Source organism: Sceloporus occidentalis, unplaced genomic scaffold, assembly GCF_023333645.1.
Source record: "Sceloporus occidentalis isolate IW3139 unplaced genomic scaffold, rSceOcc1.0.p SCAF_31, whole genome shotgun sequence".
In the NCBI taxonomy this organism is placed as follows: domain Eukaryota; kingdom Metazoa; phylum Chordata; class Lepidosauria; order Squamata; family Phrynosomatidae; genus Sceloporus; species Sceloporus occidentalis.
Window position 1 is genome coordinate 11946211 of NW_028317011.1, and position 12086 is coordinate 11958296.

The 12086-nt window shown below is 35.5% G+C and overlaps 1 protein-coding gene across 1 annotated transcript in view; it reads left to right on the forward strand.

Moving 5' to 3' along the window:
* Positions 1–710: 710 nt before the first annotated feature.
* LOC149298838 (semaphorin-3C-like) overlaps positions 711–12086 on the forward strand; it is a 34734-nt gene continuing 23358 nt past the window's right edge. Inside the window, exons 1-6 of the mRNA XM_089487006.1 lie at positions 711–869; positions 2857–2919; positions 5774–5893; positions 7381–7471; positions 9759–9878; positions 10343–10485. Coding sequence (XP_089343132.1) covers positions 780–869; positions 2857–2919; positions 5774–5893; positions 7381–7471; positions 9759–9878; positions 10343–10485 — 627 coding nt within the window. The 5' untranslated portion in view covers positions 711–779. The remainder of the gene's footprint in view (positions 870–2856; positions 2920–5773; positions 5894–7380; positions 7472–9758; positions 9879–10342; positions 10486–12086) is intronic.

Here is a 12086-nt window from a genome sequence, read left to right on the forward strand (position 1 = left end):
GGCATACAACAGGTTTAAAACATTTTTTTTATTATTATTATTCACGTGAGTATCTGTATGGTTCATCTCTGTAGTTGCATATTTGTTGGATGTTCTTGATACGATTGCTGGGGCTGGGCTGTAAGGACTAATCAGAGCCATAATTAAGGTTCTTGGCACCTGCGGCAGGATCAGAGGTCCAGTCCCCCTTACGTTACATCGGCTTTTTGAAAGGGAAAGGTGTGCAGTGGGATTGCTTTCCTTGTGGTGCCTGAGGGAGCTGCTCTTCTTACAGCCCTGGCACTAACCTCACAATTCTTGGTGTCTACAAGGTTTTCCATTCTAAGGACTTTTGAATCATAACTTCTCCATCACAACACATTGTGTTTGTTGTTCTGGTATAACTCAGCATTAATGGTTTATAATGACTTGATATGCATATCATGATCTTCTTTATTATGATTATATGATCATATGAGACAAAGGAAGTCGTAACCTGGAAAAAGTAGTCATAGGTCAGTTTTCATTTTAATGAATGGGGAAAATGTTGGTTGCGTGACACAGTTCTCTAGAGCTCCATTAATCAGATTAATGTTAGTCCGTGTAAGAAACAGTATTATTTAGTAGTGTCCTGAGACCCAGAAGGATGTATTTGGCTTAGCTTAAATTTGTAAGACTTTTAGTAGCAAGTCAGAGTAAATGAGTGTCTTTCTTTTGTTTTTATTTCAGAACTCCAGGAAACGCGTACCTCTGAATACTACAGTATATCACAAAGTTCCCTAGACTACAGGATCTTGTTAATGGATGAGGACCAGGACAGAATCTATGTGGGCAGCAAAGACCATATTCTGTCACTCAATATCAACAACATAAGTCACGATCCTTTAAGTGTGAGTTCATGTCAATCATTTTTCACTTTATAGGAAATTGGTTGCTTAAAACCATCACATTTTATTTACATTCAACAACAACTTTGATAAGTGCAGCTGGCTGTTAGATATTGGCGGCAGTTTGCAGGAAAAGATTTTTACAGCTGTGCACAAAGAGTCAAAAGGCTTAATGCTTCGGAATGTGTAAGTTTTATCTCTCCTCAATAAATGTCTTTGCTTCTCGTTTTACTTTCTGTTGAATAATAGCATTTGACAAAAGTATCATTTAAGAAGGTCTCGTTTTTGAGTTACTAAGATCAAAATCCGAAATGTTAGGCTATATCTTCAGCTAAGCAAAAAAAAAAATACAAAAAGGCAGAAACCTATCCATAACAAAATTTTGCTGACTTGAAGGGAAGTAGATTGTACTAATATAAATTCACATGTATATCATTATCTCGTAAATTGATTAGGCCAGAAGGCACCCATTTTAATTAATCACTTATATGGTAAATATACCCAACCTTGTCCATACATGGTTCAAATGGATATTAAATGCTTCTACTCTCTCTACACCGTAGAAATATTTTTGGTTGAGATGTTTTAATTAAAGTTTAGAATTTGATTAATTTGGATTATTTTATTCTTCTTTGCCACCTTTGTTGTATCAGTGGATTCATGAACTGTGGCTTCTTGCTTCCAAAATTACTCTTGTTAGTGGTCCATTCTGTGTTCCTTTTAAACTTAATTGCAAAGATTGGTGTCGCCATATGGTATCCTACCTACCAGTAGAGTAATGGTATGGGTTCCAGTATGTCCAGGCCATTGCTACACCCCCTCACAACTCTCATTCCTGGTGGTATAGGATATATATATCTGCTGCATTCTCCTCCCTGTCTGTCCATGTACATGAGGATGCTGTCTGTCTGTTTAAAGCCTCATTATCCAGTGTTCTTATTTTTCATGGTTTGTGGGACTTGCAGGTAGCAGAGGGGGGGAGGTCATTGAAGCAGAGGGGTCCCTTTATACCACCAGGGCATCTATCCTAGCTCTGCATCCACCAGTTATTTGATAAATGGCCACTGTGGTGGATATGACAATGTAACCCTGATATCGTTGGTACACAACCCTGTCACACAATTATGCTGCTGGCTATTAGACACCAATTGTGGATTGTATGATCTGCATTTCTGCAGCAGCTCTTAAAAAGTGGAGGCATATACACTTTGCTGTCCTTTGTTCTGGACTACTACCATTGCCAGGAGTAGCAAATATTGACAAAGTCAAATAAATGAAAAGTCATGATTGCCTTGTATTGTCAATGTTACACTGAAGGTGATTACTGTGATTTTCCCCCTAGATAAATGGAAGAATTTCATAGTAATGTCATAAATGGTTATATGAATCTGAAACAATCCCATCTTCCACTTCAATTCATATTCAGAGCTGTGATGATAGATGGCGATGGAAAGTGAAGCACTTGCTAACACTATATTCAACAACATTTTTGTTTCTCTTTCTTGTTAGAAAGAAGCAATCACGCAATTTCCACAAATCAAATAATGTGTAATGTTAGTGAAAATAGAATTCAGTACTAATTGAAAGCAAGCAGCTGTTCCGCATTGTATGTGCCCATTTTCTATAAGAACTCTCCTGGGATACATTCTAACTGTCCAAAGACTTCCTTCCTACTTAACACATTTGATGCCAAATGAGGAAGGCTGTTTATTGGATACACATTGCTTATGCCTTTCGAACATAAAGAATAAACATATATAGTAATTAAAATAAAAGCAACATTGAATTAAAAGTTCTGTATGCTCAGTTAAAAATATTTATGATTGATTCATAGTTGTAAAAATAACATCAAATATTAGGTAACCAAATAAAAAAAACACGTTAAAAATCTATTGTATGCTTAGTGTATAACGTGTTTATAATGTCCAACACTATTGTGTTGTCCAAAATGTATTTTTTATGTTTGTGTGTGTTTTTTGTTTATAATCAGGTTTTCTGGCCGGCTTCTGCTAACAAAGTTGAAGAGTGCAAGATGGCTGGCAAAGATCCCACAGTAAGTCAGTAAGGAAAATACTTGTCCTGTGAGTCAGGTTTGTGTCAGTGCAGCCAAAAGAAAGAATAGATGGGTGTAGGTCCTGCTGGTAATCCCCAGTGGGGTGATGGTATTAGTGAATAGTTACAATCAGGAACCTGTTGAAGTTATGGCCTTATCTAGTAAACATAATTACCAAAACTATTTCTTATTGTGTGTTTCAGATTAGCTAGTGGATTATGGTCGGTGATCATGCAGGAATCATTTCCAACAAATGATTCATTTATACTTATTAACTGCATACATTTCCATATATAAAGAACCAAAATGGTTCCAGAAAAATCAGTAGTTGTGTCAATAGTTAAATTGTGCAAAGCATTATAAACAGAGTATAAAGCTAAGGCAAATTTACAACATTATGTAGATGTCCACTTTTCTATGTAGATTTTGGACTGTGGTATTAATAAATGTAAAAAGCTTGATAAACAAAGATTGTCGTTTAGGTCAATATTAGGTCTGGTTGTATATAAATGGTAAAACTAATGCAATTAGCACTCATTAAATTATTTTTAGCTATTGAAATTACCTTCTAATTATTTTTAAAAAATGTGATATAACCACAGCCTTGTTTAAACAAAAAAAATAAGTCTATTTTGCTGCATTGTTAAGGAAACATTAAGGTGATTATAAAGGGTTTTTTTTTACGATTTTCAAATTCTGTTTTTTTTTCCCTTTCATTTTATCTGGTTTGTGCCTGTGTACCAGCTTACTTAGAGAACGCAATAAACAGGCCAACAGTTGATAACATAATCTCAAATGTTTCTGTACTGTGATAAACAAGTGAAATATGAAATATTTATTTTGAGAATTGTATACTGAAAGAGATATCACTGAACTGATTTTGTAATATTCTTAAGAAAACAAGGCAATAAAACTCCAACAAAATTCATATTTTATGAAGTGTATATATGAAGAATACTAGTGATCACTGATCAAGTAAAGTATTAATCCCCCTTTTAAATCCCCTTTGAAAACCTATTAGTTTATTTTACATTCAGGTCAGGTAAGGTGTTTGCCTTCACCCTAGAGATTGGTAAAGCAAACTTAAACTGTTCCATTCCCAAATTGTCCTCCATTGTGTTATGTATGTTTAAGTACCTCTACTTGGTTAGGTTTGGTTATGGTTTTATATGCAGTGTGTTTTTATCAATGTGTGTGCATAACTGGGTAGTAAATTGTGAACGTGTTGGGCTAGTCTCTGTGCCAAGTGAGTTTTGGTCTACAATGTTACTTTGTATTGTGTACCACACATCAGACCATATTTATCGATAAATGTATAATTAATGTCACTTGACAAAAAAATCTTACTTGTGTGGCTATGTTTCCCATTCACCCTCCTGAGAAACAATATCTAATTCTTCCAAATGGGGCGCACATCCACATAGGGGATTACCCCCCCCCCCAAAAAAAACAACAATTTATAAAAGGGCAATCGCTTAAATGTAACATAATGTTAAATTAGGGATATCCTGGGAAGGCTGAACTCTTTGTAACCTTATTTATATGTGGATGAAAGTTTCTATATGTGTTTTTTGGGTACATTCTGCCAAAATGTAAGAAGTTTTAGATAAAAAAAAAATTGCAAGTTTAATTAAAGTATAGTATTTTAGGAACCTCTGATTTATGAACTTCTGCCTATAAAAGACTTGTAAGAATAAGGAGACCCAACCCTTTCTCAAACTAAGGCATTAGATATTGTTTAAAACACAAGAAAAGAAAACACACACCACTAGTGTAAATGAATAAGTAATACTTTCCCTAATTAGGCAGCAGCACCGAAATAAGCGTTCCTCCAACACTTAATGATCTATACTATTCTTCCAAATGGGGCGCACATCCACATAGGGGAAAAAAGATTTTTGAAAAAAATATAGTGTGACTCTGTATGTAAATAAGGCTTAGCAATACTGCAAGTAAGTAGTGCACTCACATTTCCAAGGACATAAATGCGCTCATCATAAAATATTCTTTAATTCTTTGTGGCTAAAAAATATAAAAACACAGCAGCAATGGCACAGTATCACTTGGTCATGTGGATAAGGTAAAATATTGCACTTACAACAGACGAAATGTACAAAAGCGTGCACAAGGTAATCAGCTTTTAAACCAGGCACAGGAAAGTCCACCGTCCAGCAGCAAGAACTTTCACAATATATCCCTCTCTCTCAACGCGTTTCACCGGACAACCGGCTTCCTCAGGAGTTGAATCAGGATTTTCCTTTGCAGTTTGCCCGAAAACCTAACTATATTTTTTTCAAAAATCTTTTTTCCCCTATGTGGATGTGCGCCCCATTTGGAAGAATTGTATAGATCATTAAGTGTTGGAGGAACGCTTATTTGGGTGCTGCTGCCTAATTAGGGAAAGTATTACTTATTCATTTACACTAGTGGTGTGTGTTTTCTTTTCTTGTGTTTTAAACAATATCCAATGCCTTAGTTTGAGAAAGGGTTGGGTCTCCTCATTCTTACAAGTCTTTTATAGGCAGAAGTTCATAAATCAGAGGTTCCTAAAATACTATACTTTAATTAAACTTGCAATTTTTTTTTTATCTAAAACTTCTTACATTTTGGCAGAATGTACCCAAAAAACACATATAGAAACTTTCATCCACATATAAATAAGGTTACAAAGAGTTCAGCCTTCCCAGGATATCCCTAATTTAACATTGTTACATTTAAGCGATTGCCCTTTTATAAATTGTTCTTTTTTGGGGGGGGGGGTAATGAAAGCTATCATTGTGCTGAAACACAGAAAAGGCTTCTAGCGCTTCCTATACATACTAAGCTTCATTATTTTATCTTTTTTTTTTTTTAGCATGGCTGTGGAAACTTTGTACGTGTAATTCAGAGTTATAACCGAACTCACTTGTATATTTGTGGAAGTGGAGCCTTCAGTCCCATATGCACCTATGTCAACAGGGGCCGCAGGTCTGAGGTACAGTAAGTGCAATTTATTCTGTGTCTTTTAAAAACATAGGATTCATATTTACTTCAAACATGTTAATAATGTGTTTAACTAGCCACAATTTATAATATATGATTCAGAATACAATAACTGTTCCCTGTCTTTGCTTCCTTGGAGGACGTTTAGTGAAATGTAAAAAAAATAATAATAATAAAAAAAAAATATATATATATATATATATATATATATAACAGTAAATATATTTTTCATTATAATTTTTATGTTTGTGTCCAGATCCTATTTCCTTTGCATTTCTGCTAAAATTAGCTAAATGATAAGTGGGTGATATTTGGTTGTCTGTACAATATGCTACATCATGTCTGACATTATCAAAGTATAAGAAAGGTCACAGGAAGCATTCTTTCTGCAAATTGAAGCTCAAAGATGCTATTCATAATGCAAAGAACAAAAGCCTATTTAAAAGCCATCGCTGCATATTTTATGGTTAGGAAGGAAATTTTATACTCTAACTGACCAATAAATAAAACACTTGAGGTACCCTTTCTCACATATGACAATTTGCTTGTAATCAATATTTTTGGGCAATATTATAAAATAAACATTTACAAGGATATGGAACATGGTAATATGCAAATGTATTTACTAAAAGCACAACATTTCCGAAAACAAAAAGTATATGTTAGTAATGTAAGGAGTTGGTTAGCATTCCCTGACGCACCATATGGTTTACTAAACCTTTCTGCTATTTCAGGTTTGATGATGATACTACTACTAATAACACTATAATATACAGTACCGACAATATACACATTTCTTAAAAAACGCATAGATCACTCTAATATATATATTAGCACACTTAGTCGGCACCAGTCTACGTATTGTGATGCTTCTATATTGTTATATACGACAACAAAGCAGTGCTGCTGAATCATTAACGTTTTATAATTAAATTCTAATAAAATAAATGCTCTAGACACTACTGAGTAGGGACTCATAGGACAAGCTATTCTTTTGTGCTAGTTCTTTGTTAAATTAATACCAAATGTATGTGTATCTCAAAGGATGTTAACACTTTCCCTTAGAATACAAAGGGTAGTCCCATAATTTTGTAGCGGGGATGCTAAACTTGTATTTGAATTGTAATTCACAATGGAAACTCTAGCCATCATATACACTTTAATTCACATGATAGCTGGATGGATGGATATATATATATTTTCACTGCTCCCCACTGGGAAAGCTTTCCTGCCACAGATTGGCTGCTGGAAGCAGCCAATCAGTGGCAAAAATTGCCATACAACAGAGACGGAGTGCAGCTGCAGAGCTGCAGCTGCTATATCAGGTAAGTATTTTTGCTGGGTTTTTTTAAGGAATGCAAATATGGACTGTTGCCACAGTACTATTTTCCCTATAATAATTATTGTTCGCCTAATGTATTTCCCCAAGAAGGTTATACTGTATAATGCCATAATTTTGAAATATGTTTTATTTAACAGGATCGTGTTTTTGTAATTGACTACAAGAATGAGTCTGGGAAAGGACGCTGTTCGTTCAACCCCAAAGTAAACACAGTATCTGTCATGATTAGTAAGTCGTGTGGTCTCTATAATGTTTTTCAACAGTACCATAACATAGTTGTAACATCTTGTACTGTGTACACAATATGGGCACAAACTTTAACAACAGATCAAAGTATGCATGATTGCCACCAATCATACATTTGACAGTACAAGCATATGTCACCACCCGTGTAATATGGGTGTAGTATAATGTGATGTCACATCATACCACCACCCACATATGATGATGGTAATGGTTGTTGTTATGGTCAGTATATCACACACCATAATGTTGGTAAGTATTGCATATGTTTAAATATAAACGAGGAGGGTTCGCTCAAGGGAGATGGAATAATCTACTGGGAAGTTTAAAATATGTCAGAAGTCCATACAGTACAGTAATTAAGTGTGTATATTGTTCTGTTAGCACGTAGGCTCAAACCTCTTTAATGGATTGTTAGATGTGTTTTTACACACAAGGTAGTTCTGCCAGGCTTAATAATAATTACAAGATATTTTGGCATCTCCAGCAGATGGAATGTACTTGGCATTAGAAACAACACAGATACTTTGATTGCAGGAGAATGATCACATTTCTCTAAAGTACTAATAGTTTTTTTTACCGTAAATAAAACAAATATAGCATATAAACCGTATTTATTACCGTTATTACCGTATTTTGTTTTTATTTCCTTTTTTTTCAACCTCCTGCCCAGTTATGCATATCTGCCCCCCTGGCTTGCCACTCTGCCCCAGAAATGCTTTATACCCCCTATATGCCACTGTGCCCCATGATATGCCTTTTAACCCTCTAAATGCCACTGTGCCCCATGATACACCTTTTAACCCCCTATATGCCACTGTGCCCCATGATATGCCTTTTAACCCTCTAAATTCCACTGTGCTCCATGATACACCTTTTAACCCTCTAAATGCCACTGTGCCCCATGATATGCCTTTTGACCCCCTATGTGCCACTCTTCCTCCAGAATTGCCTTATACCCCTATATGCCACTCTGGCATTTAGGGGGTTAAAAGGCATATTATGGGGCAGAGTGGCATATAGGGAGGTATAAGGCATTTCAGGAGGCAGAGTGGCGTATAGAGGGTTAAAATGCATTTCTGGAGGCAGAGTGGCATTAAGGGGGCTAAAAGGCATTTCACACTCTCTCCCCCTCCCTCCTCCAAACTTACTGGAGCTTCTGAGTCCCCGGTGCGTAGCAGGGGTTGAGATCAGATGGACGCAGACAACCCCCGCTGCGAACTGCACCTCCTCCTAGCTGCAGCGGAAGTTGTGCACGCGAATCGCGTAGAGCTCTACACGCTGCCCGGACTAAGCACCGGGGACTCAGAAGTACCGGTAAGTGGGGGGGTGGGAAACAGGAGGATCCAGGTCCCCTGCATCGCTGCCGGGGATCTGGATCTTAGTCTCATAGTCAGACCTAGTTGAGGTCTGATTATAAGACGACCCCGATTATAAGACGAGGGGTATTTTTTAGAGCATTATAATCGAGCAAATACCATATTATTATTTGTTTTTGATACTTTAAATGCATCTCCTTGAAGGTAAGTGTCAAGTAACCAAAAAGTAAATGTAGGTTTAGTAATGCTAATTAATAATAACTATTCCAATTCCAATAATAACTGTTCCCATTCTACTTATTTAATTTCTGAGTTTGTTACCTTGCTTTGGAAACATAGACTTAATGAAAAACAAAAGGTCAAGGTTGGGTAAATTTATGAACACACTCTATACAAGCAAAATATTTTAAAACTCTTATTGTGCAAACAAATGTGTTCATTGTAAATTAATTAGATGAAGTGTTGTAGAATATTGGCATTCAATATTTTTTGGGCCATAATTTATCATTATTTGAAAAATACTATACACTATTATACTAGTACACTATTTTCCACTGTTAATTATAAATGTATAAAGCTAATGAGACATTGTAACTCTTTTGCAAATAATGCAAATAATTAGCAAATAATGACTTTAAACATAAGGAGTGTACCATTAATATAGTTTGTCCTGAAGTCAAACATATAGATGAATGAATTTAAGTACTTAAGTAAAATAATTTAGGGTGAGTGCACGCATATTAAAAGGGCTGCCAATTGTACAATTCCTATCTCGAAGTACAAACTGTAAAGCACACATTATTTGAATATGACAATGGAATTAAAAAGGGAAATTATTTAATTTGCATCATTGTATGTATTTTATACGAGTAGAAAAGGTGTAATTATCTTCTTTCCTAATATGCATTTTTATTGAACATTTTTTGTAATATTTTTTCCTAATAATTTTGCAGATGAAGAACTCTTCTCTGGCATGTATATTGATTTTATGGGTACCGATTCAGCCATATTTCGTAGCCTCACAAAACGCAATGCTGTGAGAACAGACCAACATAACTCAAAATGGCTGAGTGGTAAGTAGTTGTGTTTTTAAGCTTGTTTTTCACTTAATAGCTGTGTTAGGTGCAGCTGTTTTTGAGTTATGTGTGATCATCCATTATCCAATATCTATTAAGAAAATTTTGTTTTTATTTTCATTTAAAAATGTAAAGTAAAATAATGAAGATAAAACGTTTGATTATTGTTGAAACGGTATAAGATATAAATAGTAGTATTAAAATAGTACAGTGTAGTTAAGCTATGTTAATATAACCAAATATTTCTGTGCATGGATATATATCAATAGGCATAATGTTTTCCACCAAGCATAACCGTGATTGTGTTAGTAAATCCCATCTAAATATTTAATTTCAAGAATCAATTAATTACCTTTGTTGGGTGAATGGAGATCTCTAACCTTTGCCAATATTACTTTCAAAAGTAAATCACTTACAAGTAAACTGGATGTGAGTCTCTTAGTTAATGTCTTGTGTTCTAGAGCCAATCTTTGTGGATGCACAGCTTCTTCCAGATGGAACAGATCCAAATGATGCCAAGGTTTATTTCTTCTTGAAAGAGAGATTGACAGACAACAGCGGGAGTACGAAGCAAATTCATTCAATGATAGCAAGAGTTTGTCCTGTAAGATATTTTTCCTTATTTGTGGGAGAGCTGGGTTATCTAATAAAACCTAATAATCATATCAATAATTTAACTATAAGTGGATTTCCTGTTCATGACATGCAAAGGAATACATAACAATATAAAACAAGATGCATCATCTATTATGCTTGTGTCTGGAATTCATCTCCTTTCATTAGCTGGGAAGGAGTCAACTATAAATATCCAGTGGTAAAAAAAATACTTATGAAAAAGCGATTTTCTCTATATATAGTTGTGTGAAAAAGAAAGTACACCCTCTTTGAATTCCATGGTTTTACATATAACAATCATCTGTTCCTTAGTAGGTCCAAAAATTAGGTAAATAAAACCTCAGATGTACAACAACACATGACATATTACACAGTGTCATGGTTTATTCAACAAAAATAAGGCCAAAATGGAGAAGTACACCTTATGAATCAATAGCTTGTAGAACGACCTTTAGCAGCAATAACATGAAGTAATTGTCTTTTGTATGACTTTATCACTCTCTCGTTTTGGAGGCATTTTGGCCTACTCTTCTTTACAACGTTGCCTCAGTTCGTTGTGGTTTGCTGGCATTTTGTTATGCTCTCTTAAGGTCCTACCACAGTATTTCAATTGGGTTGAGGTCTGGGCCATTGCAACACCTTCATACTTTTCTTTTTCAGCTATTCTGTTTTTGCTGGTGTGCTTGGGATTATTGTCCTGTTGCATGACCCAATTTCTGCCAAGCTTTAGCTTTCGGACAGATGGCCTCACATTTGACTCAATAATTATTTGGTATACAGAGGAGTTCATGGTCGACACAATGACTGCAAGGTTCCCTGGTCCTGCAAAACACTCCCAAATCATCACCCCTCTACCACTGTGCTTAACAGTTGGTATGAGGTGTTTGTGCTGAAATGCTTTGTTTAGTTTTCGCCAAAAGTTGATCTGTACATTATGGCCAAAGATCTCCACTTTGGTCTTGTTTGTCCAAAAGACATTGTTGTAGAAGTCATGTGGTTTGTTCAGATGCAACTTTGCAAACCTAAACTAAGCTGCTGTGTTCTTTTTAGAGAGAAGAGGATTTCTCATAACAACCCTTCCAAACAAACCATACTTGTTCAGTCTTTTCTAATTGAACTTTAACATTTAGCATGTTGAGGCCTGTAGAGTCTGATATGTAACTCTTGGGTTTTTTTGCAATGTCTCTGAGCATTGCATGGTCTGACTTAGGGGTGAATTTTCTGGAACATCCACTTCTTGAAAGATTGGCAACTGTCTTGAATGTTTTCCACATTTGAATAATCGTTTTCACCGTAGAATAATGGACTTTATATTGTTTGGAAATGGCCTTATAACTTCCCAGATTGATTGGCACCAACAATTGCTTCTCTAAGAGCATTGCTGATGTCTTTCCTCCTTGGCATTGTGTTAACACACACCTGAATGCTCCAGACCGACACACAGCTAAAACTTTGGCTTTTATATTTGGAGGTCACATTTGCTGATGATCAATTAATCAAGGGCATTTGTCTGCTACTTAGCATCTTAATTGCTATGAAAGCAGTAAGGGTGTACTTAATTTTTCACACATGGCATCTCCATTTTGGCTT